Below are 24,085 nucleotides of genomic sequence, written 5' to 3' on the forward strand. Positions count from 1 at the left end.
TGCTGTGAACATTGTTTTGAAAACATGCAATGCACTGTTTGCATTTAATTCATATAATTATATGTCATTATGTAGGAAGAATGTTTAATTGAAACAAGCAACAGATAGTTATTTAGTATAAAGTTTATTCATATGTATAAAAGTGCCTGTAATAGGAAATCCATTAAACCAAAATTTAATCAAGGGTGTTGGAAAAATGTGCATTCAAAAAAAAAAGGTTGCTTTTTCCAGATAGTGAAAATATTGGCATATTTGTATTGGATTGCCTTAAATTCTTAAACTGTTAGGTAAACATTTTTAAACAACAAAAAAAGTCAGAGGCAACACACAGTACAGAAGATTGAAGGCATCAATATATGTCATATATGTTCTTAAATCCCACATAGGCATATCTACAAAAGACTCTAGTTTTAAAAAATTACAGAAATTCCAGACACTCCTCTAAGAGAATAAATGCTATACATAGTATTTCAAAGCAAATTAACAACTAATAAAAATGTAATTCACATTCAAATAGAACAAAACCAATTTGAATAATATGAAATTGAATTTTTGAGTAGCACTAACAAAATTTTTTTAATCAAAAAATTTTCTTCTACATAATGAAAAAGTATACACACACATAAGTTATCTGAGAAGTAGAAAAAATTGGTTAGAATTTTACAGGTCAGGGAGAAACTGAAGATACAGAGACACTGTTGTTCTAGTTTTTAATGGTTCCAAGAATTTTTACCCAACTCTATACTCACTCAGAGGGCACATTATTAACAGATGCAAAACTTTGACACAGTTTATGCTTTGATTTTTTTCATTTTGAAAAAGAGAACATTCTGTGTAGAATTATATAAGGTATATCCTTATAAATATGTATTTGTCTTTTTTCCTAGTTTGATTCCCTATCTATACCCATATTCTATTCCTTCCTGATTGTAATGGAGGGACTGTAACAATCTAATTAAATACAAGTTTATGTCAAAATAGATTTAATGGTTAAACACTAATCAGTTGCTTGGGGAAGAAGCATAAACAAAACAGATCAAACAAAGAAAATACATTACCAAAAGTACAATAGGAATATAAAATGGTGAATGAGACTGAAATGTATGTCAATAATTTTATATATATATATATTTTTTTAATTTTTATTTATTATTTATGATAGTCACATACAGAGATAGAGAGAGAGGCAGAGACACAGGCAGAGGGAGAAGCAGGCTCCATGCACTGGGAGCCCGACGTGGGACTCGATCCCGGGTCTCCAGGATCATGCCCTGGGCCAAAGGCAGGTGCCAAACCGCTGCGCCACCCAGGGATCCCAATAATTTTATATTAAGATATTTTCCTTTCAGTCATTATAAGCATTTACCAGGTATGAAATTAGCATAGAGTGTTATATTATTTTCAAGTGTATAACATATTGATTAAACAATTCTGTATATTACTCAGTGCATCTGTCACCAAAGAACGTTACTATGTATTATTAACTGTATTTCCTTTTTTGTACTTTTCATCCTGTGACTTGTTTTATAACTAAAAGTTTATCCATTTGAATCTTTTTATTTATTTCACCCATACCCCCCACCCACCTCCCCTCTGGTAACCATCAATTTGTTTTCTGCATTTAAGAGCCTTTTTTTTAGATTCTGCTTATAAGTAAAATCTTTTTTTTTTTTTTTTTTTAAGATTTTACTCATTTATTTATGAGAGACACAGAAAGAGAGGCAGAGATACAGGCAGAGGGAGGAGAAGCAGGCTCCATGCAGGAGCCCGATATGGGACTCAATCCCAGGAATCCAGGATGAGGTCCTGAGCCAAAGGCAAACACCCAACCACTGAGCGACCCCTGCGTCCCTGCCTGTCAGTAAAATCTTATGGTCTTTGTCTTTCTCTGTCTCACTTATTTCACTAAGCATAATACTTTGTAGGTCCATCCATATTGTCAAAAATGGCAAGATCTCATTCTTTTCTATGGATGAGTGATATTCCGTTATATATATGCCACGTCTTCTTTATCCATCTGTCAGTGGACACTTACATTGCTTCTATGTCTTGGCTATTAAAAATAATGCTGCAATAAATACAGGGGTGCATGTATTTTTTTAATTAGTGTTTTCCTTCTCTTTGGGTAAATAGTAGTGGAATTACTGGATCATCTGGCTTTTCTATTTTTAATTTTTTGAGGAATCTCCATACTCTCTTCCACAGTAGCTGCACTAATTTACATTCCCCATCAACAGTGGACAAGGTTCCAATTACTCTACATCCTTGCTAACACTTTTTATTTATTATCTTTCTGATACTAGTCATTATGACAAATATAAGGTGGTATCTTATTGTGTTTTGACTTGCATTTCCCTGATGATTAGTGATACTGAGCATCTTTTCATGTGTCTGTTGGCCATCTGGATGGCCTTTGGGAAAATGTCTATTCAACTCCTCTGCCCATTTTTAAATTCGATTGTTCAGTATTGCATTGTGTAAGCTGTTTACATATTTTGGATATTGACTCCTTATTGGTTATATCATTTGCAAACATTTCCCTTTCAGTAGGTTGTCTTTTCATTTTGTTGATGGTTTCCTTTGCTGTGTAGCAGCTTATTTTGGTGTAATCCCATCAGGCTTCCTGCATGGAGCCTGCTTCTCCCTCTGCCTATGTCTCTGCCTCTCTCTCTGCATCTCTTATGAATAAATAAATAAAATCTTAAAAAATATATTTTAGTGTAATCCTGTATCACATTTTCCTTTGTATAAAGTATTATGATCTCAGCATTGGATGTTTTACAAATATCAGTGATTTCACAATCTTAATGATGAATTCTAGAAAAATTCGAGTGAAAGCAACAGTTTTACACTAAATGATGGCATATAACAAATCTAGGCTATTGCTGGGAGAAAGGGGTAGTCACAGTTCTGAAGTGAGCTTTGCAATTAGATTCTTATGAGTCAGTGGTAGTAAACAAGTTCAAGGAATATTTCAAATAATTATTCAATAAGAGATACATTCTGTCTTATATTTCTTTTTTTCCTTTTTTAAAAAAAGTTTATTTAGGTAATCTGTACACCCAATGTGGGCTTGAATTTATGACCCCGAGATCGAGTCGTATATTCCTCCAACTGAGCTGGCCAGGTGCTCCTGTCTTATATTTCTATTTATCTTAAGAAATACATGTGTGTGAGAATACATATACATATATGTAATATATGAACCTATATATATTTATGTACGTATGTTAGATGGACATAACTTTCTCATACAGAGCTAGAATTAAGTAATAAGATCCTTGTTCTTTATAATTTGAATTAGCATAATTCTGTGGGTAAGAGATGGGCTTAGAAAGGTGTGTCTGGGCAGCTCTTACTGCCATAGGTCCTGTCCCTGTGCTTTTATAAAACCACCAAAAAAAAAAAAAAAAAAAGAAAGAAAGAAAAGAAAAGAAAGGTGTGTTTGCTCCTTTTTTTTTTTTTAATCCATGAGAGACGCACAGAGAAAGGCAGAGACATGGGCAGAGGGAGAAGCAGGCTCCCTACGGGGAGCCTGATGAAGGACTCGATCCCAGGACCCTGGGATCACGACCTGAGCTGAAGGCAGATGCTCAAGCACTGAGCCACCCAGGTGCTCGTGTTTGCTCCTTCTAAACCTAGCTCTCACCAATATGTTAGATTTAGGGCAAATTATCCTTCTATGCCTTAGTTTGATTGCTACAAAGTGAACAAAGTAGGGTTTGCCTCTGACCTTTTGGAGAGAATGAAAATAAGGGCAAAGTGCAAAGTTCTATGAGAAAATAGTCCTTATGTAAAATCAAGGTATGACTAATGGTAAATTTTTTTTAAAGTAATCTCTACACCCAAAGTGGGACTTGAACTCATGGCCTCAAGATCAAGAGTTGTATACGCTACCTACTGAGCCAGCCCCATAGTGGTAAAATTTTTATAGGTCCTATAGGTGGCTTTGCTGGGGTGCCTGGCTGGCTCAGTCAGTGGAATGTGTGACTCTTGATCCCGGGTTGTGAGTTCAAGCCTCATGTTTAAAAAATCTTTAAAAAAATAAAATAATAAAATTAAAAGACCACTTTCCCTAATTATATCTAAATGTTGCTAGATAATTTCTTTGTGACGAGCAGCTGAAGAGACCCCAAAATCTAGAAGGATAAAGTGTTTGGCAGTCTAATGAGTAAGGTCTTGCTTACATCTGCCTTAAGATCATGTTGTCTTAAGAGACAGAAACACACATGTAATGATTATGCTTTCTAAACATTTAATTGGAAAGAATTACCAAATACGTGTGGGTTTTAGTCTCACTTCCGTAAAAATTATAAAAGAAAATACAATTTTACAAACGGTCTTAAATAATAGGAAAATATAATGCCTATCAAAACAAAAAGAACAGAATTTTCTCTTATTTCTCAGGCATATGTTATTTCTTGAGTTCCTGCAAAGAGAAAACAAATCCACATCCACATCCACACCCATTCACATAAATGTGTGCAAACATACTCACTCCAGAGGTTTATAGCTTATATTCTATTACATTGTTAAGGAGGACTGGTCATATATACAATTAGAAGAAGAGACAAAGTATACGTTCAAATTATTACTTATGGTGTTTTGTGTTGCTGATAACTTTAGTTAGTATTATTTTAATAGCAGAAAAGTAAACTAATTTTTTCTAGGTTCTTGAACTATTATTTATAAACATCAACAGAGTTTCAAGATAAAGAATTACATGTAGTTATATATAGATAATTTAGCAATGACAAAGGATGTGTCTACTCATCAGTAGCATGGGCAACTTTATCAAGTTCTAGTCACTCCTAGATTTGAAGACTATGTATTTGATAGTATAACAACCCTTGCAAATCCTTGCCATTGCAACTCTGTACCTTCTGAAGACCTAACTCTGCATCAAGTGATTTTTAAAAATTACTTACTCCACTCCATAACAAAACATGAGTGATAGTAATTGTTAACAACTAAAACCTACAAAATGTGGTGAATGCTATGCAATAATTTAAAATGTAAAACCAAGTGATTATATTAAGGCCACCAGTTTATATTGAAGTGTCCAATTTTGTGAAGTATTTCCAATCAAAAAGAAATAAAGAGTGGGTCCACTATCCTGACCTTGGATAATCTGATGATCAGAAATTCTTTTTTTATATTCAACACGAGAAATCTGCAACCTTTATTTGTACAAAAGATAGTTCACCAGTTCTAGCTATGGCATCTGTAACACAGATTTTCTGCACCATTAAAATAAACAAAAAAGTGGTCTCTTCTTTACTGCAAGGGTAAAGTTTCTTATCAAGCTGATAATGATCAAGTTCAGATCCAAGATACATACCAACAGAACTGCTGTGGTGCTTATTCTTTCTTCACTCCTTGCAGTTTGTCATAAATGGCTGAAATGACATGTCTCTGTGGTTCATGGAAAAATGAACCATTCAAATAACATGAATCTCCCATACCACCATGGTGGGCCTAGTGAGATGGGAGTGACATAGACTTTTTAAACACTCTAAACTCTTTTGCTGGCCCAGGGTATGGTGGTGGCGGGGAAACATTGTGTTTTCTGGTGAGTGCCATTGCCTGTTCATAGGAGGGTAATCCCGTGTCCTCCACTGAAAGTGGTGATGGATTCAAGGCAGCCTCCTCAGGTCTTCTGAAAATGATGGAGGGAGTGTGCCTTCTTACATAGGTAGCTGAAGAACTAAATGGAGACACAGCATTTAGGTCTAGAAAGGCAGCATTTTTAGGCTAAAATGGCAATATTAAAAAAAAACCCAACTGACTTTTGATAAAAGTTGAACCCAGTTTATTAATATAACATCATTTTTATTTTACCCATAGACTCTGAAAAAGTCTTGGTATGGTGGAAAGGTCAAGAGCTTGGGGGTCAGACATGGATATGAAACTGGATCTTCTTGTTTCATAGCAGTGTGGCCAAAGGCAAGTTATTTGTTTCCTTCACAGTAAAATGAGGTCAATAATAGCTACCTCAACAGAGTTGTTTTGTGTGTAGCAGAAAGATGTTGTATGTCAAGTACCTAAGCAGTGTCTGGAACACTATGACAAAGACTCAGAACATGCTAATTCCCTTTTTCTCCCACTTCTGAATGAGAACTTTCTCAAAATATGGTGTGAAACCAAATCCTTTCTTGTCAAAAGGTAGCATTACTCCAAGCCAAGGAGACTGATGTCACAGAGATAATCACGAAGCTGTAGGCTTCAGCTCAGGTCATGATATTGAGGTGTGTCTCTCGTCTCTGTTTCCCCTGCAGTCCTGCTGCCTGGGCCTTCTCTCCTAAATAGCACCTCTATCATGTCCCTCGTCTCTGCAAAAGTCTAACCTGCAGCCTACTTTCCACTAAGTCAACTCCCATAACTCCTTTTAAAAGCCTCCCTTATTCTGGCCTCTCCATATTTTTCACAGCTCTCTGCTCTTGCAAGGTAGCCTCCCTACACTTCTCTATATGTGCAAGGAATTCTGTGTCCTGCCTCTGTGCTTTCACTGCTGTTGTTTGCTTTCTCAGATTATTGGCTTTTCACCACTCCATTGACCTAAGGCCAATAATTAAAAAAATATATGGCCTAGTTTAAGTTCCACCGTTTTCACAAAACTCTGTCAGCTATATTAGCCAATGAAAATCGAAATGCAACATTGGGTCTGGTGTTTTGAGCCTGTGTTTTCCCTTCTCATTATTGAATTATGAATTATAATTTAAACATTAGTAAATTGATATGTTTGGACTCTAAAGTTGGCTGTCTATGAAGCACTTATGTATAAATTAAGCTCCTAGAACTATGGCTAATAAGGTAATTAAAATTCATAAGTAATCTCCAACTTCTCGTCAATATTTACAATATTCTTCCTGACAAGAGACAGGCAGACTCAAAATACTGTAAACTTTTCCAAACTAAGGCAATCACTTTGCACCTTAGTACACCTTTTCCTTGGAGGCAATCATGAGATATGAAACTGGAGGAAAGGAAAGAGGATGACTGCAGAGAGAAGTGAAGAAGATCTGTGTAAATCTAGGAACTGGACAGTCAGCCCTTCAATAGCTGAGGGGTGATGAAGAGCATCCATCACAAGTTTACTTAGAGGGCTCAACACAATTCCTCCTCTGTCAGAAATCTGGAGCGGGTTTCTGGTAGGCTAGTCACTTGCCACGTTCATTAGTTTATGATGAAAAGTTCTGTTTGTTTGTTTATAGAGAACAGGAGAGACAGATGTTTTATTTGAACAAATAAACTTTTCCGTGTTGACTTCTAAATTTCAGATACAGAAACAATATTATAATTGCATTAAAGTTATTAAATAATCTACATGGTGATTTCTTACATACATCTTAAATGATTGATATCAGAAAGTAGGCACCAAAAACAACTCAAATAAACTAACATCATACTATGCCTATTTTCTTCCATAAAATATAGGAACCAAGAAATGAAAAGATTGTTTCCCATTTCTTGGCTTGTTTTGACAGAGGAATGAGACAGAAAATGATCTTATTTTTTACTCTTTTCTTTCTCAAATATTTCGTCACACTTCCCCCATTTTCAGACTTGCAAAATATATAGAAAGTGGACAAATAACTCTGCTAGAAGAATTTCTTGGGATAATAGATGAAAAGTACTCTAGTATTTGTTTAAAAGTTAATCCCAAAATAAGAGAATGTCTTACAAACCTAGTGTTCAATGTTCCCTAAAATCAAAGGGTTGCTCTGAGGATCAAAGTTAGATGATGGATGTAAAAATGATCTGTGATCTGTACAGTATTATACTGTACTGACATTAAGTAAGTATCACTAATCTTGCTTTTATTTATATTTTATTATTATTATTATTATTTTTTAATCTTGCTTTTAAAATAAGAGATATTCAGGGATGCCTGGGTGGCTCAGGAGGTGAAGCAGCCCACTGTAGGCTTCAGCTCAGGTCATGATATTGAGATTGTGAGATCAACTCCACAGGTAGGCTCTGCACTCAGCCTGGAGTCTGCTTAGGATTCTCTCTTTCCCTCTCCTTCTACCCCTCCCCCTGCTCTCATTCTCTCTCCAAAATAAATAATTAATAATAATTATTAATAATGAATAATTAATAATTAATAACAAATAATTGATATTTAATAATAATAAATAATAAATATAAATATAGATAATAAATAATAATAAATAATTCTACCCCTCCCCCTGCTCTCATTCTCTCTCTCCTTCTACCCCTCCCCCTGCTCTCATTCTCTCTCCAAAATAAATAATTAATAATAATTATTAATAATGAATAATTAATAATTAATAACAAATAATTGATATTTAATAATAATAAATAATAAATATAAATATAGATAATAAATAATAATAAATAATTCTACCCCTCCCCCTGCTCTCATTCTCTCTCCAAAATAAATAATTAATAATAATTCTAAAAAAAATTTTAGAATAAAATAAGAGATATCCAGAGTTTTAAAATTTTACAGTAACATACACAGAAAATATATCTAATAAAACTATTTTGCTCCCTGTACCTTTGAATTCTGCTTCTAACCTTCAGCAGGGAAGAAGCTAGAAGTTTTCAGACAAAAAAGGCCTAAGGTAAGGAGATGTAGTGGTGCAGAAAAGTAGAAAAATGCAGAAAAATGAAGAGAAGAGAGAAGAAAATGCCATGCAGGAGGACACTGAATAATGGCTGTGCTATCACAGACCTTGAGCACAATTATTATTTATTTAAGATTTTATTAATTTATTAATGAGAGACACACAGAGAGAGGCAGAGACACAAGCAGAGGGAGAAGCAGGCTCCCTGCAGGGAGCCTGATGTAGGACTCGATCCTAGGACCCCAGGATCATGACCTGAGCCAAAGGCAGATGCTCAACCACTGAGCCAACCAGGTGTCGCTTGAGTACAATTCTTAAACATGAGAGTATACATGAACTTTTTTGGGAAGACATTATAAATGGGGAGGAAAAGAAAGATAAAAGGCAAGAAGAGTCTCCAAAGACAAATTTTGCCTAGATTTTCATTAGTTTGGGAGTTTCCAGGACTTCCTCCCCTACTTATAGAGAAAGCCACACTGAATAAAATTTTAGTCAAAAGTCCTAGAAAAAAAAAAAGTCCTAGAAAAATAGAAAGACCTTGCTCATTTCCTATCTGTTCAATAAGGGAAGTTTTTTTTTATTTTTTATTTTTTTCAATAAGGGAAGTTAATAAAAGTGTCTCAGCTTAAAAGATGGTGGCTTATGAAAAATTAAGCAAGTTCTTCCTTACTTTCTCTCATTTCTCAGATTTTTTAAAAAATATTTTATTTATTTATTCATGATAGGCACACAGAGAGAGGCAGAGACAGAAGCAGGCTCCATGCAGGGAGCCCGATGTGGGACTCGATCCCGGGACTTTAGGATCATGCCTGGACCGAAGGCAGGTGCCAAACCGCTGAGCCACCCAGGGATCCCCATCATTTCTCAGATTTTTGCAGGATTTACAGAGGTCTCTGACAAACTCCTTTGTCTATGCCCACAGGTCATGTTAATGCCTCAGGAAGCTGTTCAGGAATTCTAGCTTGGGTATAGAATTACAATTTATGTTGCCCCTGTCCTCTGCCCTCTTTCTGGCATGTCTTCTTTCTGCACCTTGCTGTGGGTACCCTTTAATGCTCTGTCCTTTTCCATCTGTCCTTACATCACCCTCAGAGAACTTGCCTACTCTCATGGCTTCATGGTACCCATGGATTTAGTTTTATCCTCCAATAGATGAATCCTAATTCCACATCTGTTGCCCTAAACTCTCAATTTACAATAAAGAAAAATTTTGTAGTGGTAAAATACATATAACATAAAATTTACCATTTTAACTATTTTTAAGTATATGACTCAGTGGTATTAATTATATTCACAATGTTATGCAATCATCACCACTGTTTCCATAATCCTTTTGTCACTTGGTCACCATCATGAGCTTTTCTCATGATTGATTTGAAAGTGTGAATAGAGATATGTAAGCATCAATTTCGAATACTGTTTAGCACCTGGCACTTTTTTTGAATAAGGTTACTTATACACTTACTCATCTGTACTTACTGAGAAGATAATAGAGATAATAGAGAATAACTTTTTATTTTAATGAGGATGTTGAGGTTCTATTGTCCAAATAATATGGCTTTTATGAATCCTAATCAAGCTTTATTAATGTGCTATTATCTTTAAGTGGCAACCATTTTATTTCATTCATTTTTATCTAAAGTACCAATAAAAATGGCTGAATTTATTTTATTTTATTTTATTTTATTTTATTTTATTTAAAACTGCCTTTTTTTAAAGATTTTATTTATTCATTCATTCATGAAAAACACAGAGAGAGAGGCAGAGACATAGGCAAAGGGAGAAGCAGGCCCCATGCAGGAAGTCCAATGTGGAACTCCATCCCAGGACTCCAGGATCATGCCCTGGGCCAAAGGCAGGCGCTAAACCACTGAGCCACCCAGGGATCCCAAAATAGTTGAATTTAAAAGCCAGTTACATTGTTTCTATTTGGGTAGCTACATGGCTGGATCTGCTAAGACTGTGACTCAGTAAATGATGGGACTTTCTGCCTCTGGAAACAAAGTAGGGACACTGGCATCTACTCTCTGCTTAGAAAGGAGTATTGAAAAATCAAGCTGACGCTTGTGAATCCTCTTGTATTCTTTTGAAGGATTTTAGGAATTGCATCATTTTGTTGTTTATGTGTGAAATCGGGCAATCAAACAAATGTCACAGACCGGCAGAGCCTGGAGAGACAATGACAACTAAATGCCATGTGGTATCTTAAGTGGGTCCTGGAGCAGAAGAAAGACACAAATGGCAAAATTGGTGAAATCTTAATAAGGTCTGGAGTTTAGTTAATAGTAACGTACCAAAAAAAAAAAAAAAAAAAAAAAAAAGAAGTAACGTGCCAGTGTTAGTTGGTTTGTTTAACGAATGTACTATGATATATGAGATATTAACAAGGAGAGAAAATGGGTGAAGGATGGGAACTCTTTGTGTGATCTTTGCACCTTCCTGTATATCCAAAATTATTTCAAAATAAAATGTTTATTTTTAAAAATAGGCAGCCATTTTTATCCATTTAAATATAACAATATAGAATGTACAATAGTAAAATAAATATTTTTACTTGGTACTTACCTGGGATATTGTTGCCTGTTACACTTGGTGATACAAAGATAGTAACCAAGTAATCCAAAAATAACCAAAAATACTCCAGCAGCAATTAATCCAGTCAGAAGGCCCATGACATCAATTTTCTCTCTGTTGGCATCTTAAGAGAAATCAACAAAATAACGTAGCTATATCAACTGAAAAGCACTTCCTATGATTTCAATAGATTTATTTATTTAAAGATTTTTGTCACACACAGAGAGAGAGAGAGAGAGGCAGAGACACAGGCAGAGGGAGAAGCAGGCTCCATGCAGGGAGCCCGATGTGGGACTCGATCCCGGGTCTCCAGGATCATGCCCTGGGCCAAAGGCAGGCGCCAAACCGCTGCACCACCCAGGGATCCCTATTTAAATATTTTATTTATTTTATTTGAGAGAGAAGGAATACAGGAACTGGGAGAGGCGCAGAGGGAGGAGACTCCCCACTAAGCAGGAACCTGACGTGGGGGTTGATCCCAGAATCCCAGGATCATGACCTAAGCCAAAGGCAGACGCTCAACTAACTGAGCCACCTCGATGCCTCTGATTTCAATAAATTTAACACTTGATCTAAGCATACTATTAAGAATCTAATAATATTGATTTTTTAAAAAAGATTTATTTATTTTATGATAGACATAGAGAGAGAGAGAGACTGAGACAGAGACACAGGAGGAGGGAGAAGCAGGCTCCATGCCGGGAGCCCGACGTGGGACTCGATCCTGCGACTCCAGGATTGCACCCTGGGCCAAAGTCAGGCACCAAACTGCTGAGCCACCCAGGGATCCCCTAATATTGATTTCTTTACAAAGTCTTTCTGCTAGCAGCCAAAATTTGTAAATAACACTTTCTAAAAGCCTTGGTTATAATTTTATTTACTGTAAATAGGTCATATTAAATGGATAGCATTCAAGACTAAACATATTCTGGGGTCCTGGTTGGCTTAGTCAGAAAGGCACACAATTCTGACCTCAGGATCATGAGTTTGAGCCCCATGTTGGGTGTAGAGATACTAAAAAAAAAAAAAAAAAAAAAAGACTATACATATTCTTTGTTCAACTAGGCACATTTGGTATTAAACACACAGATAAACATACTAAGCAACACTAGCATAGCAAGATGATAAAGTCTCCTCTAGCTGGGGCTGTATCTGAGGGGAATGAAGGAAGAGCTGGCAAAAAAGACCTGACTGAAAAAGCAGCTAGAGATGATAATACAGATAATATAAAGGATCTCCCCTCTATAGAACTTATCTAATTCTAACACTCTTCATTTACTTAGTAGCAGAAGTATTCCATTTACTTGTAATGGTAAAAAAAAAATTAAAATAGCTTACTACTTGGAACTAAAGGAGTCCTACTTTTATTCTGTGCAAGTCTTGACTTAGCTGAGTTGTTTAAAACACCTTTAAGCCTATTATCTCATTTCCCTAGTATCTCACCAAACTTGATTTTCAGTGTATAAAGATGAATGTGGCTTCCTCTGTCTTAGATAGCCCAGTGTATAATTGAGAAATCATCCCTGGATTTACAAGGCACATATGTTGAGCAATAGCCAAACTCAAATAATAAAACTAAAATGTATTATAATAGAGAGAGGGCGGGAAAAACATTCAATTTCATCAATTCTTGCCTTACCTGATTTTGTGGTTGGTCCTTTGATGGAATATTTCTGCCAGAATGCCATCTAAGAGAAAGGTACATTTTCCAAGTTTATTTCATTGTTTTGTTTTGTTTTGAAAGATTTTATTTATTTATCCATGAGAGACACAGAGGCAGAGACACAGGTAGAGGGAGAAGCAGGCTCCCTGTGGGGAGCCCAATGCGGGACTTGATCCCAGGACTCTGGGATCACTTCCTGAGCCAAAGGCAGATGTTCAACCATTGAGCCACCCAGGCATCCCTATTTCACTGTTTTATCATCATTTGATCCCAATGACCCGGACTGGGATGGTAAATTCTTGGCATGTGCCACAGGTAGTATACTAGTTTATTCAAGCTGGAGGACTTGACTCACTCTAATTAAAGCATTACCACCCATCACTGTTTCTCAGGAACTGGTCAGGGGATTGTTGCCAGCTCCAGCTCTCTGCTACTGTACTCTGCCATTCTCTTCACCTGCTCAGGGTATCTGCTCAGGTATCAGACGAGACTCTTGCATTAGAGAGTCAGTGACAGCACCGAAGGTGCGGAAGCAGTAGACCCATTACCAAGTTTGAAAAGGAGCCTGAATTTTTCTACGCAAAGTGGGCCCTCGGTTTGCTAGGAGATTTTATTGAAAGGGATTGATCTGGGGAAAAGACATCCCTAAGACTCTTCAAGTTCAGTGTTACTTGAGAGAATGAAGCAGATGGGAAGGAACTACAATACAATTATAAAAAGGGTTTGCAAAAAACAGGATAAGATTTCAACAGGCACAACTACAAATCTAGACTTTGTTTTCCTTCTCTAGCCAATGTGGCAGCTGTCAGCAGGGAATGAGAGGCTGGGCACAATTTGGGGAGAAAAAAAAGCTAAGCCCCATTAATACCCGCATGTGAAGGATACCTAGAGTTCCCTGTTCTTATTGACCAAAGAGTAAAGTGGAACACCTAAGGAAGAGAAAAAAGGAGCTCTGCTAATTTAATTTACAAAAGTAAAGAAGTTGGGTCACTTAACATTCTCTAAGAATATGCTAGACTATAATAGGAACTGTGCTGTTCGTTTGTTTTGTACTGTCTCAAGATTGGTAGACAGGATTTAATTACATTTCAAAGGAGAACTTCTAAAAATTTCTCCCTGCAATTACACAGATATATCAAACAATAAACTCCTGGATGCAGAGACTAGATAATTTGTATCTTCAGTCTCTGGCAGAGCACTTGGCACATAGTAGATTGAGAATAAGTACAGTAGTCAGAAAAGATAAAGTCACTGGTAGGAAAAATTGCACTCAGTCTAGAATGATTGAAGCTTGACTCGAGGACTAACTCAAATAATATCCTAAAATTTAATTCGCTCCAGTACTTGATTGTTCTTAAATACAATTAACATCACACACACAAAATCACGACACAATCGATAATCTGCTAACTACTCTAAGTCCATTTAATTAAGTATAAAGCCAAGTATAAATAGGTTAATAAGCATTTTAAGGAAGTGGAAAGGGATAACAGGTATAAAATCTCGATTTTATTTAAAGCATAAAATCTCTGATGACTGAAAGTGCCATTTTCTTAAGTATGGTTTAATAAATTTCCAGCCAGTTGACATTGTCAACCAAATTACCGTTTTATCTTCATCCACAAAAATCTCTCTGGCTTCTTCATAATTGCAAAGTTCTTCTTCGCACTCTCTTTCTAGGTCACCGGGCGTGAAGAGCTCCAAATCAAATCTATTATATAGCAGGTGTCTATGTATGAAAAGGTTTGCTTCTTCTTTTGCTGTGAAGACTAATAAAGAAACAGGTTTCAAAGGCTGATAAAATAGAGAACACTTCTGTTTTAATTATGGAAAAAGTGAATGTAAAATTGATGTAAAATTATACCAAACTTTTTTGTATGCTTTTAAATTCTTTTAAAAAAGATTTTATTTAATTGAGAGAGAGAAAAAGAGCACAAGCAGAGGGAGAAGCAGACTCCTTGCTGAGCAGGGAGCCAGGACCCTGAGATCAGGACCTGAGCCGAAGGCAGCTGCTTAACTGACTGAGCCACCCAGGTGCCCTTGTATGATTTTAAATTCCGATGATAAGAAATGTCATCAGTAAAAAAAAAAAAAAAAAAAAAAAAAAAGAAATGTCATCAGTAAAAGCAATGTCTGCTAAATATGAAATACAAATATTAGCATAAGTCCATAAAATACTTGTCCTGGTTATGTCCAAAATTATTAGCATAAATGAAAATTATTTAAATATCACTTTTCCCTAGACTCTTCTACTTCAAAGCGTTGGCTCTTGGGGCACCTGGGTGGCTCAGTCAGTTAAGTGTCTGCCTTTGGCTCAGGTCATGAGCCTGGGGTCCTGGGATCAAGCCCTATACTGGGCTCCCTGCTCAGCAGGTAGTCTGCTTCTCCCTCTGGCGCTCCTCATGCTCTGCTCTTTCTTTCCCTCAAATAAAAAAAGAAAATCTAAAAAAATAATAATAATAAAGGGTTGGCTCTCTATTATCTTGACTGAGAAAAATCAGTCTGGTGTAATGGACAGAGTATTAGACTAAGAGAAGACAGAGATCCTTGGTTGTGATTTGACTTAGCTCTCAGTTGTTCATCTGTGATAAATCACTAACATCTCTGTGTTGCCATTTCCTCATTTGTAAAATTAGAAAATAAACAATTACTAAGATCTCCTTATGTTTTAAAATTGTTAATTAATACATTTATGTTAAAAATTTTAGAGCAAGTTTATCCTAAAAATTTCTAAAATTTTAAACTTCTAAGTTCGCAAAATTATAAGGTAATTATAAGGTTAATTAAGAGACATTCAGCCCCTCCTAAAGAAATAACTCTCCTTCTCTACTCATCCCCTGAATAGGTGTCTACAATGTTTTATAAGACACCCTCTACCTTTTCCAGGAGCATAAATAGTAAACACGATAGAGTTACACACAGGTTAACGCAAAACCAAAATATCCCACCATGGCAGTATTTTCAAAACCCACAAACTTTAAACTCATTCTAGTTGCACACAAAGAATGCTTAAGAAATCTTGTTCCAGGTCACATTACCGAGACTGGAATTCAGAAGCTCTGAAAACTACAACAAATGCTTAAAAGAATTTGGTATTTCACACTGCTAACCCGTACTATAAAGGAAGAATATATTAAAGTAGGCAACTGAAAGACAGCTCAGGACTGATGAGAGAGCATGGCCTGGAAGACTAATTCTGATTTGGGAATGACCTCAGGTTGGCCATTTATACTTAGCCCCTTGAGAACAGTCACATCTTGTCCAAGATATTTTTTTCCACTAGTCAATCACCTTTCCAAACAGGTCTGAATCTCATAGAGCTGTTTTGTTCAAAACAGTAGCCACTAGGCTCATATGGCTATTGAGCACTTGAACAATGGCTAGTTTGAATTGAGATGTGCTATAAATGTAAAATATACACTGATTTGAAAGATTTAATAAAAAGATTATCTCAATGTATTGCTTATATTTGGAAATGATATTTTGGATATAATGGGTTAGATTAAATATGGTTATTAATATTAAATATTAAATAGTATATATATAATTTTATCAATTCTTTTTACCTTTTTTAAAAAATTATTTATTTTGAGAGAAAGAGAGAGAGAGAGAGAGCACAGGGGGTAGGGCAGAGAGAGAGGGAGAGATAGTCTCAAGCAGACTCTATGCTGAGGGTGAGCCGGATGTGGGGCTTGATGCCATGTCCTGAAATCAAGACCTGAGCTGAAACCAAGAGTCAGATGCTCAACGAACTGCATCACCCAAGTGCCCCTCTTTTTACTTTTTTAATGTGGCTGTTAGAAATTTTAAAACTATTTACGAGGTTTACATTATATTTCCATCAGCCTCCACTACCCCAGCATATACATTTCTATGTTATAAATAACATATATGAGCTATTTGAATCAAGGGGGAAGCTAGAATTCGATCACTGGTGATAGCTGTTTTAAGAACAGTGCAATGAACCAGTGTGATAAAATCTTTCTATTCTTTCTTCTCCCTTGTCATGTAGATTTTATGCTACCACCAAATGGAGACAAAATGAAAAAATTCCCAAGTCACCATTATCATTGGGATTCTCATAATGGCCCTCTAAGCGGTCACCTTGCTCCCCTATACTCTGTTCTTAACACGGTGTTCTAGCTACACTGGCTTCCAACGCACCTGGTTCTCTCCCGCCTTTGTATTTGCCGTTTCCCCTGAATAGAACTTTCTTCTTTCGGTTTGCTTTTTCACCTTCTTTAGTTCTTTTGTTCAATGTTACCTTAAAACCTCATCCCCCCAGCCCCGACCCACCTCTGGCACTCCCTGTCCCCTACTATACTTGGTTTTTCTCCATCACACTTGCCAGCATCTGGTGTTCCACCCATGTTACCACTTGTCACCACTCTGTTCCCCTTACTGGAAGAAAAAGTTCCATTAAAGACGGCATGTGGTGCCTGACACATACGAGGTGCTCAAAAAACTATTTACTGAATGAATGAATGAACTCAACTTTTCTACATTGGGAAGAAACTCTTGGACCTAAATTCTACTGGTTAGAGCAATTCATAGGTAGAGTCTGGTATTAGTTTGTTGTAGGTTTATTTTTATTTGTTTTTAGATTATTTATTTATTTATTCATGAGAGACACAGAGAGAGAGAGGCAGAGACACAGGCAGAGGGAGAGGCAGGCTCCCTGATGCGGGACTTGATCCCAGGACCCCGGGATCACGACCTAAGCCAAAAGCAGATGCTCAACTACTGAGCCACCCAGGCGCCCTGTTGTAGGTTTTCTTTTTTTCTTAGTTATTTATTTATGAGAGAGAGAGAGAGAGAGGCAGAGACACAATACAGGAAGAAGGAGAAGCAGGCTCCATGCCAGGAGCCCAACATGGGACTCGATCCTGGAACTCCAGGATCGCGCCCCAGGCCAAAGGCAGTCACTAAACCGCTGAGCCACCCAGGGATCCCTTGTTGTAGGTTTAAAATACTAAACTAGTGCTGAAGTAACTCATGGCCTGCCCCACTTAGCTATACTTACTATGTGAAATCTAATTTCAGAATGGAGAATTAGAAATCTGTTTCTGTTTTGCTACGTCTCAGTTACGCAAGATCTTTACATTTTATCGGCTAAGAAAGCAGTGCCAAATTTCTCATTGTTGGTCTTCCCTTCAAATAGGTTATTTGAGTTATAAAAATACTCTGTCCAATAGAACTACTTTCAACTTTCAACTACTCTCAAAGAGAGAATCATCATCATTTTTACTGTTCCTGAAATAATTATGCCAGTAAAAGTCTTCACTCCTGAATTAAATGTGCCCTCCAGGGGCTGCTGTTTGCCACTTGCCTGAGTGTGAAGGTTCTGATTCAGTCAGTGGTTGACGTTAGATCTTCGGTGCTTTGTTAAACTTTTGCCGGTCTCCCTTTTGATCTTAGATTATCTCTTTATTTCTATACTGTCCTTTGCTACTGGGATCCTAAGTAATTTGTTTGTTATCCAAAAAGGCAAACCTCCTTGTCCTGGAGCATCCTGAACTTCTCCCCTGGCCACTGCTGGAGAATGCACTGTTCTTAGTACTTTAGCATTTGCCTCAGGTTCTCCTCCCATTTCTATTTCTCCCATTTTAGGCCATCGTAAGAGGCTGTCTGTACATTTCACTATTTCTTTTCTTTTCTTTTTTTTTTTTTTTTTTATTCATAGAGACACAGCTAGAGAGAGAGGCAGAGGGAGAAGCAGGCACCATGCAGGGAGCCCGATGTGGGACTCGATCCCGGGTCTCCAGGATCACGCCCTGGGCTGCAGACGGCGCTAAACCGCTGCGCCACTGGGGCTGCCCACATTTCACTATTTCAAACCCACCAACCCAGATATTCCATTCTCTTCATTTTTCCTGACCCTCCATATTTCCTTTTTTTTTTTTTTAAGGTTTTATTTATTTATTCATGAGGGACACACAGAGAGAGGCAGAGACATAGGCAGAGGGAGAAGCAGGCTTCCTGTGGGGAGCCTGATGCAGGACTGGATCCCAGGACCCCAGAATCATGACCTGAGCCAAAGGCAGACCACTGAGCCACCCAGGCGGCCCTCCACATTTTCTAAATAAATTTCTTTTGAGTCACTTGAACTCTACCCTTGGGGTTTATCAGAATTTAGTTGAAGGTCCCTTATTTTCCTAGTTACTTTTCTTATCTCCACTTATTATGGGCTTCTGTGCCATACAACTCTTTGGAAATAGAGTTACTGCTACTCTGTTCTTGAGCTATTTCTACCTCCGTCCCAGAGCTTACGGAAATTAATTCTTTACACTTCACCCCCTCATCGGATGAAGAGGTCCTCCAGGGCAGGGATTACAGTCTTTCATTGTTATACCTCCAGTATTTAGATTAGGGCCTTGCACATAGTATGTATTAATAAAGAGATTACAAACTGAACAAATCAGCTTTTAAAATAGATAGGATTCCTCATTTACATTTCCCATAGATATTTCCAGCCTTCTGCACTCAAGTATGATCCCTGAATTCCTTCCATAGCTTGTGAGGTCCTTGAGAATCTCTTTTATGGCACACCTGGGTGGCTCAGTCAGCTGTGTTTGCCTTAGCTCAGGTCATGATCTCCGGGCCTTGGATCCAGCCCCACATTGGATTCCCTGCTCAGCAAGGAGTCTGCTTCTCCCTCTTTCTCTCTCAAATAAATAAATAAAATCTTTAAAAAAGAGACAGAGAGAATCAATGCCTTTTCTGTCTACATTATGTGAACGAATACACTCACCAGCATTCTGGGGATCAGCATCTGGTCCCACTGAGTATGGACCTTCAATCTTATATATGAGTGGACTTACACGTGTGATGTAATTTGGGAGGTCACCAGAAGGATCTCCTTCTTTTTTTTTTTTTTTAAGATTTTATTGATTTATTCATGAGAGATACAGAGATAGAGGCAGAGACAGAAGCAGGCTCCCCATGGGGAGCCCCATGCGGGACTCGATCCCGGACCCCGGGATCACGACCCAAACCAAAGGCAGATGCTCAACCACTGAGCCACCAGGTGCCCCAAAGGATCTCCTTCTAAAATCTCTCCCTATTCTCATTAGCTAGCTTATCCCACTGCCTAGAATTCTGCTATCACGGTTTGATTCCTTTGGTTCAGATACCTATTCCTTTGAGTTAAGATGTCTGTCTTAAAACACACATATGCACACCCTCCTGTAAGGTTTAATACACCAAGCTGTATTAATCATTAATAAGTTGTCCAGGACTATTAGTGTAACAGATCCTTCCCAGGTGAGAATGAGCTGAGAGTAGATCTGATAAAAAGGATTAAGATACAGGAATGTGTGGGGATAGAGAAGCACAATGACTAGGCAAGGAGAGGGATGCTGAAGCCAAAGCCAATTTTTTTTTTTTTCTTTTCTCGTTCTATTTTCTGGGTTAGACTTTTTTTTTAAGGTTAGACTTTTCTTTTAATGTAGGCAGGAACCAGTCTGTTTATGACTTGGAACCCACAAAGTATGAAATTCTAGGTTAGCAAGCCCCAAACCTAATCTTCCATAACCATCTGACTTTATCCAAATAACCAGAAAATTCGTTGTCCAAAAGGACTTCGGGGATCAATCTACTCCCCACCCCCATCATTTCTATAGGGGAAGAAATTCAAGCAGAAAGGGGTTAAGTAACTTAAGGGCGGGGGAGGGGGGGTCTCCTAGCAAGTCCAGACTGGATCCTGGAACTCCCTGTCCATCTTTCCAGGAAAAACAAGTAATTATGATCATTATCATTCCCACACAGCCTCATCCAGAAAAACGGCACTCACTGATTTTCAGAAGTTGAAATGGGTTTTCCATTCAGTGAACCACAAACCAGGTCTTAAAATACATGCTCATCAAAAGTAACTCACAGCAATAGATTTGTATAAATTGTACCTAACATAACCACAGCATTGCCAAATAGACCACAAATTCAACTAAAGGTATCTCAAGGCTTCTGTGATGGATGGGGGGCGTGCGATTGCAGAGCCTACACTTTCTGGTTGGACTTCTGCCGCAGGTGGCTCAGGTTTCCAGGTTGGGGGGGGGGGGGCCGGGTACCCGAGCCGGGCGTGCTCACCTTCTTCTCCCGCATGCCTGGACTCCTTGGGACTTCTTGTGCAATGAGGAAACGCGAAGCTAGCTGGGGGCAGTTGGCTGAGCAGAACCAGCAGGGTAAACATAGTCTGGTAACTGTCAAACCACCTAAAACAAAACAAAATAGCAACAAAAAAAAGGTCAAGAAAGCCCCTGGCTCAGCGCTCTGAGTTCCGGAGCGGCCTGAGTCACCGACCTGCTTGCTGCGCCCCGGCTCGCGGGTTTCGGTCGCCCGGCCCGGCCCGGAGAGCCCGGGAGCGCCTGGGCACGAGAGCCGCGCCCCGGGCCCCGCCGCCGGCCGAGCGGGCACCTGCGGGCACCTGCGGGCGGCCCCCTCCGCCCTCCCATCCGGCGGGGCCGGGGCAGACCCCCCCCCCCCGCCCCAGGAACCCGCCCCACCGGCCGCGGGCCCCGCACCTGCGGCTCCGGGCGCCTATGCTGCAGCAGCTCCCGGGCCGGAGCCCCGGCGTTGGGTTGTCCCTGCGGCCGCCGGGCCCCCCGAGTGGCGGCGACGGTCCCGGGAGCTGCTGGGGAAGCGCCCGGGGTCCGCGGACGGGCGCCTGGGCCCCCCGAGGGCGCGCGCGGAAGACTCAGCCCGGGTCCCGCAGGCCCCGCCGAGCACCTGGGCGCGCTCCTCCCCCGGGGCCCGGCCTACCTGGGGCGCGCGGCGGGCGGCAGGTGCTTCCCGCGCCCCGGGCCTCGGGCGGGTCCCGCCGCCAGTTCTGGCCCCGCCTCGGCGCGGAGAGGCAGGGTTTGGACTCTCTCCACCCCGCGTTGCTGGGGAGTTGGGGGGTGGGGGGTATTTTCAGGGGTCAGGGCGAGGAGGAGGCCCCCGGCGCACCCTCGGGCTTTTCGCTCTGGGTTTCACTGGGCTCAGGGGTTACCTAAGTGGTTACCTTAGGTCAGGCGGTTCTCCAAGGGCGGTTTGGGGATGTGAACGGGACAGTCATCCGAGAACACACACGCTTCGTGAGTCCTAAGAAATGGGAGGTGACTTTAGAATCAATCGATACCATTTGGTTCCCAAAATGTGACCCGCCAGGTCTTGGGATGTCTCCAAGATCCTCTGAAGGGGTCTCCTAGGTCAAAACTATTTCCAGTGGGATAATAAGTCATGATTTGCCTTTTTTTTTTTTTTTTGCGCTTTCATCGTCTCATGACTGTACAGTGGAAATTTCCAGGCCCATTTGACGTGAATGATGTCATCACTCTGCTAGTAGAACGGGCATTCTTGTGTTTTCTAGTATGCTCTATGGTAGCGGGCTTAAATAGCACTATGTGCATTTTTAAAAATATTTTATTTATTCATGAGAGACCGAGAGAGAGAGAAAGAGAGAGGCAGAGACACAGGCAGAGGGAGAAGCAGGCTCCATGCCGGAGCCCGACGTGGGACTCCATCCCAGGTCTCCAGGATCAGGCTCTGGGCTGAAGGCGGCGCTAAACTTCTAAGCCACCTGGGCTGCCCTCACTATGTACATTTTTATAGAGATTAATAAAATTTATATGTTCTCAGAACTTTTGTAATTAGCTGCCTTTGATCATTCCTGCCAGAATAGCCATGACCTTATTATCTTCAAATAATTATCTTGAAATCTTGAACTTTGAGTTTATGTGGAAACGGAACAAAAAAGTACACTTTATTGACTTGATTGGAGATTATATTTTGAAACCAGTTTTAATATGTAATATGATAAATACCATTAGATAGACTTCACGTTAGTAAAGGCTCTTTGGGGCCCTGGATGGCCTTAAAGAGTGTAAAGAGGTCCTGAGACCTAAGAGTTTGGTAATTGTTGCCTCAAGTAATGAAGGCAGCCTGTGGACAGAGGACCCATGCCAAGTAACATTCACGTCCTTCCTTGTCCAAATGACTTGTTAACAATTCTTTGAAACATAATTTAAGATTCCTTGCTTTGACCCTAAGTGGCTTGACACTTGCTGGAAATCAGAGGAAACATTTTTTTCCCCTTTCTAAGAAAGTTCTTTTTTTAATTAAAAAATTTTTTTTTATTTTAAAGATTTTATTTATTTATTCATGAGAGACGCAAAGAGAGAGGCAGAGACACAGGTAGAGGGAGAAGCAGGCTCCATGCAGGGAGCCCGACGTGGGACTCGATCCCGGGACTCCAGGACCACGCCCTGGGCAGAAGGCAGGCACTAAACTGCTGAGCCATCCATGGATTCCCAACCCCCTTCTAGTTTTTAATTCAGCTTCCACCCGATTCTTTTTCCTCTTCACAAAGGCTATTGCCTGTTTTATTCTAATTATTTGGAATTAAGTGAATTCTTCCTAAGTTTTCTGCAGAGATTTTTGTCTTCAAGGATTCCTTCAACATACTGTTCTTTCTTTTCCCTTCTCCTAATCTCTTCCTCTTTGATTTCCATTTGTCCACCTTGTCTCTTTTTTTTTGTTTTAATTTTTATTTATTTATGATAGTCACAGAGAGAGAGAGAGAGAGAGGCAGAGACACAGGCAGAGGGAGAAGCAGGCTCCATGCACCCGGAGCCCGACGTGGGATTCGATCCTGGGTCCCCAGGATCACGCCCTGGGCCAAAGGCAGGCGCCAAACCACTGCGCCACCCAGGGATCCCTGTCCACCTTGTCTCTAACTTGTTTCCATGATAGATCTTTCTCTCTTTCAATCCTTTTGTTGTTTTTAAGCAGCTGGAATCAGAAGGAGAAGAGACAAGAAATGATTTCTTGTGTTTGACATCCCAGAACAGGAAAGATCTTTATTAGAGCACCCATTCTTCTACTTATTCATTTAGCCAAACTACATCACTAAGCCCGGAGGATACAAAGATAAATACCACAGTGTCTGTTTTGGAGAAGAATTTAATCTAAATCTATATCTAAGAATGTGGGTCTGTAAAGTTCTCATAAAGGCAAGAACTGATTTATTCATCTTTATATCCTCCATGGTACCCAGCAGAGCGCCTTTTATGTTGTTCATGCTCAATACATTTTTTTTTGGATGGAAGCAATTTATTTTCATGTGGGAAAAGTGCTTCACACTATATTGGGAGAGGCAAATGGTCAGATGCCTCATGCTGTGGAATAAGCAGATGTGAACTTTGGTGACATTCCTTGGTAGAATGCATCCACCCACATATCTGGATATTTGGACCAAAACAAATGAGGCTTTGTGCTT

At 39.3% G+C, this 24,085-nt stretch overlaps 1 protein-coding gene across 3 annotated transcripts; it reads right to left on the reverse strand.

Annotated features, from left to right (window-relative positions):
* Window positions 1–4,238: 4,238 nt before the first annotated feature.
* Window positions 4,239–21,906, reverse strand: PRRG4 (proline rich and Gla domain 4). Of its 3 annotated transcripts, none has more exons than XM_038563086.1 (6): window positions 21,830–21,906; window positions 20,917–21,041; window positions 14,437–14,600; window positions 12,808–12,856; window positions 11,160–11,292; window positions 4,239–5,707 (listed from the first exon to the last, which is right to left on the reverse strand). In XM_038563086.1, exons 2-6 carry the CDS (start codon window positions 21,017–21,019, stop codon window positions 5,479–5,481), a joined length of 678 nt encoding a protein of 225 aa, XP_038419014.1. In that variant the 5' UTR covers window positions 21,020–21,041; window positions 21,830–21,906; the 3' UTR covers window positions 4,239–5,478. The 3 variants fall into 3 exon arrangements, with proteins under 3 accessions (XP_038419014.1, XP_038419012.1, XP_038419013.1); XM_038563084.1 differs by lacking the exon at window positions 21,830–21,906 and adding an exon at window positions 21,589–21,736; XM_038563085.1 differs by lacking the exon at window positions 21,830–21,906 and adding an exon at window positions 21,351–21,508.
* Window positions 21,907–24,085: the final 2,179 nt, after the last annotated feature.

The sequence above is a fragment of the Canis lupus genome, chromosome 18 (genome assembly GCF_011100685.1).
Source record: "Canis lupus familiaris isolate Mischka breed German Shepherd chromosome 18, alternate assembly UU_Cfam_GSD_1.0, whole genome shotgun sequence".
Lineage (NCBI taxonomy): Eukaryota > Metazoa > Chordata > Mammalia > Carnivora > Canidae > Canis > Canis lupus.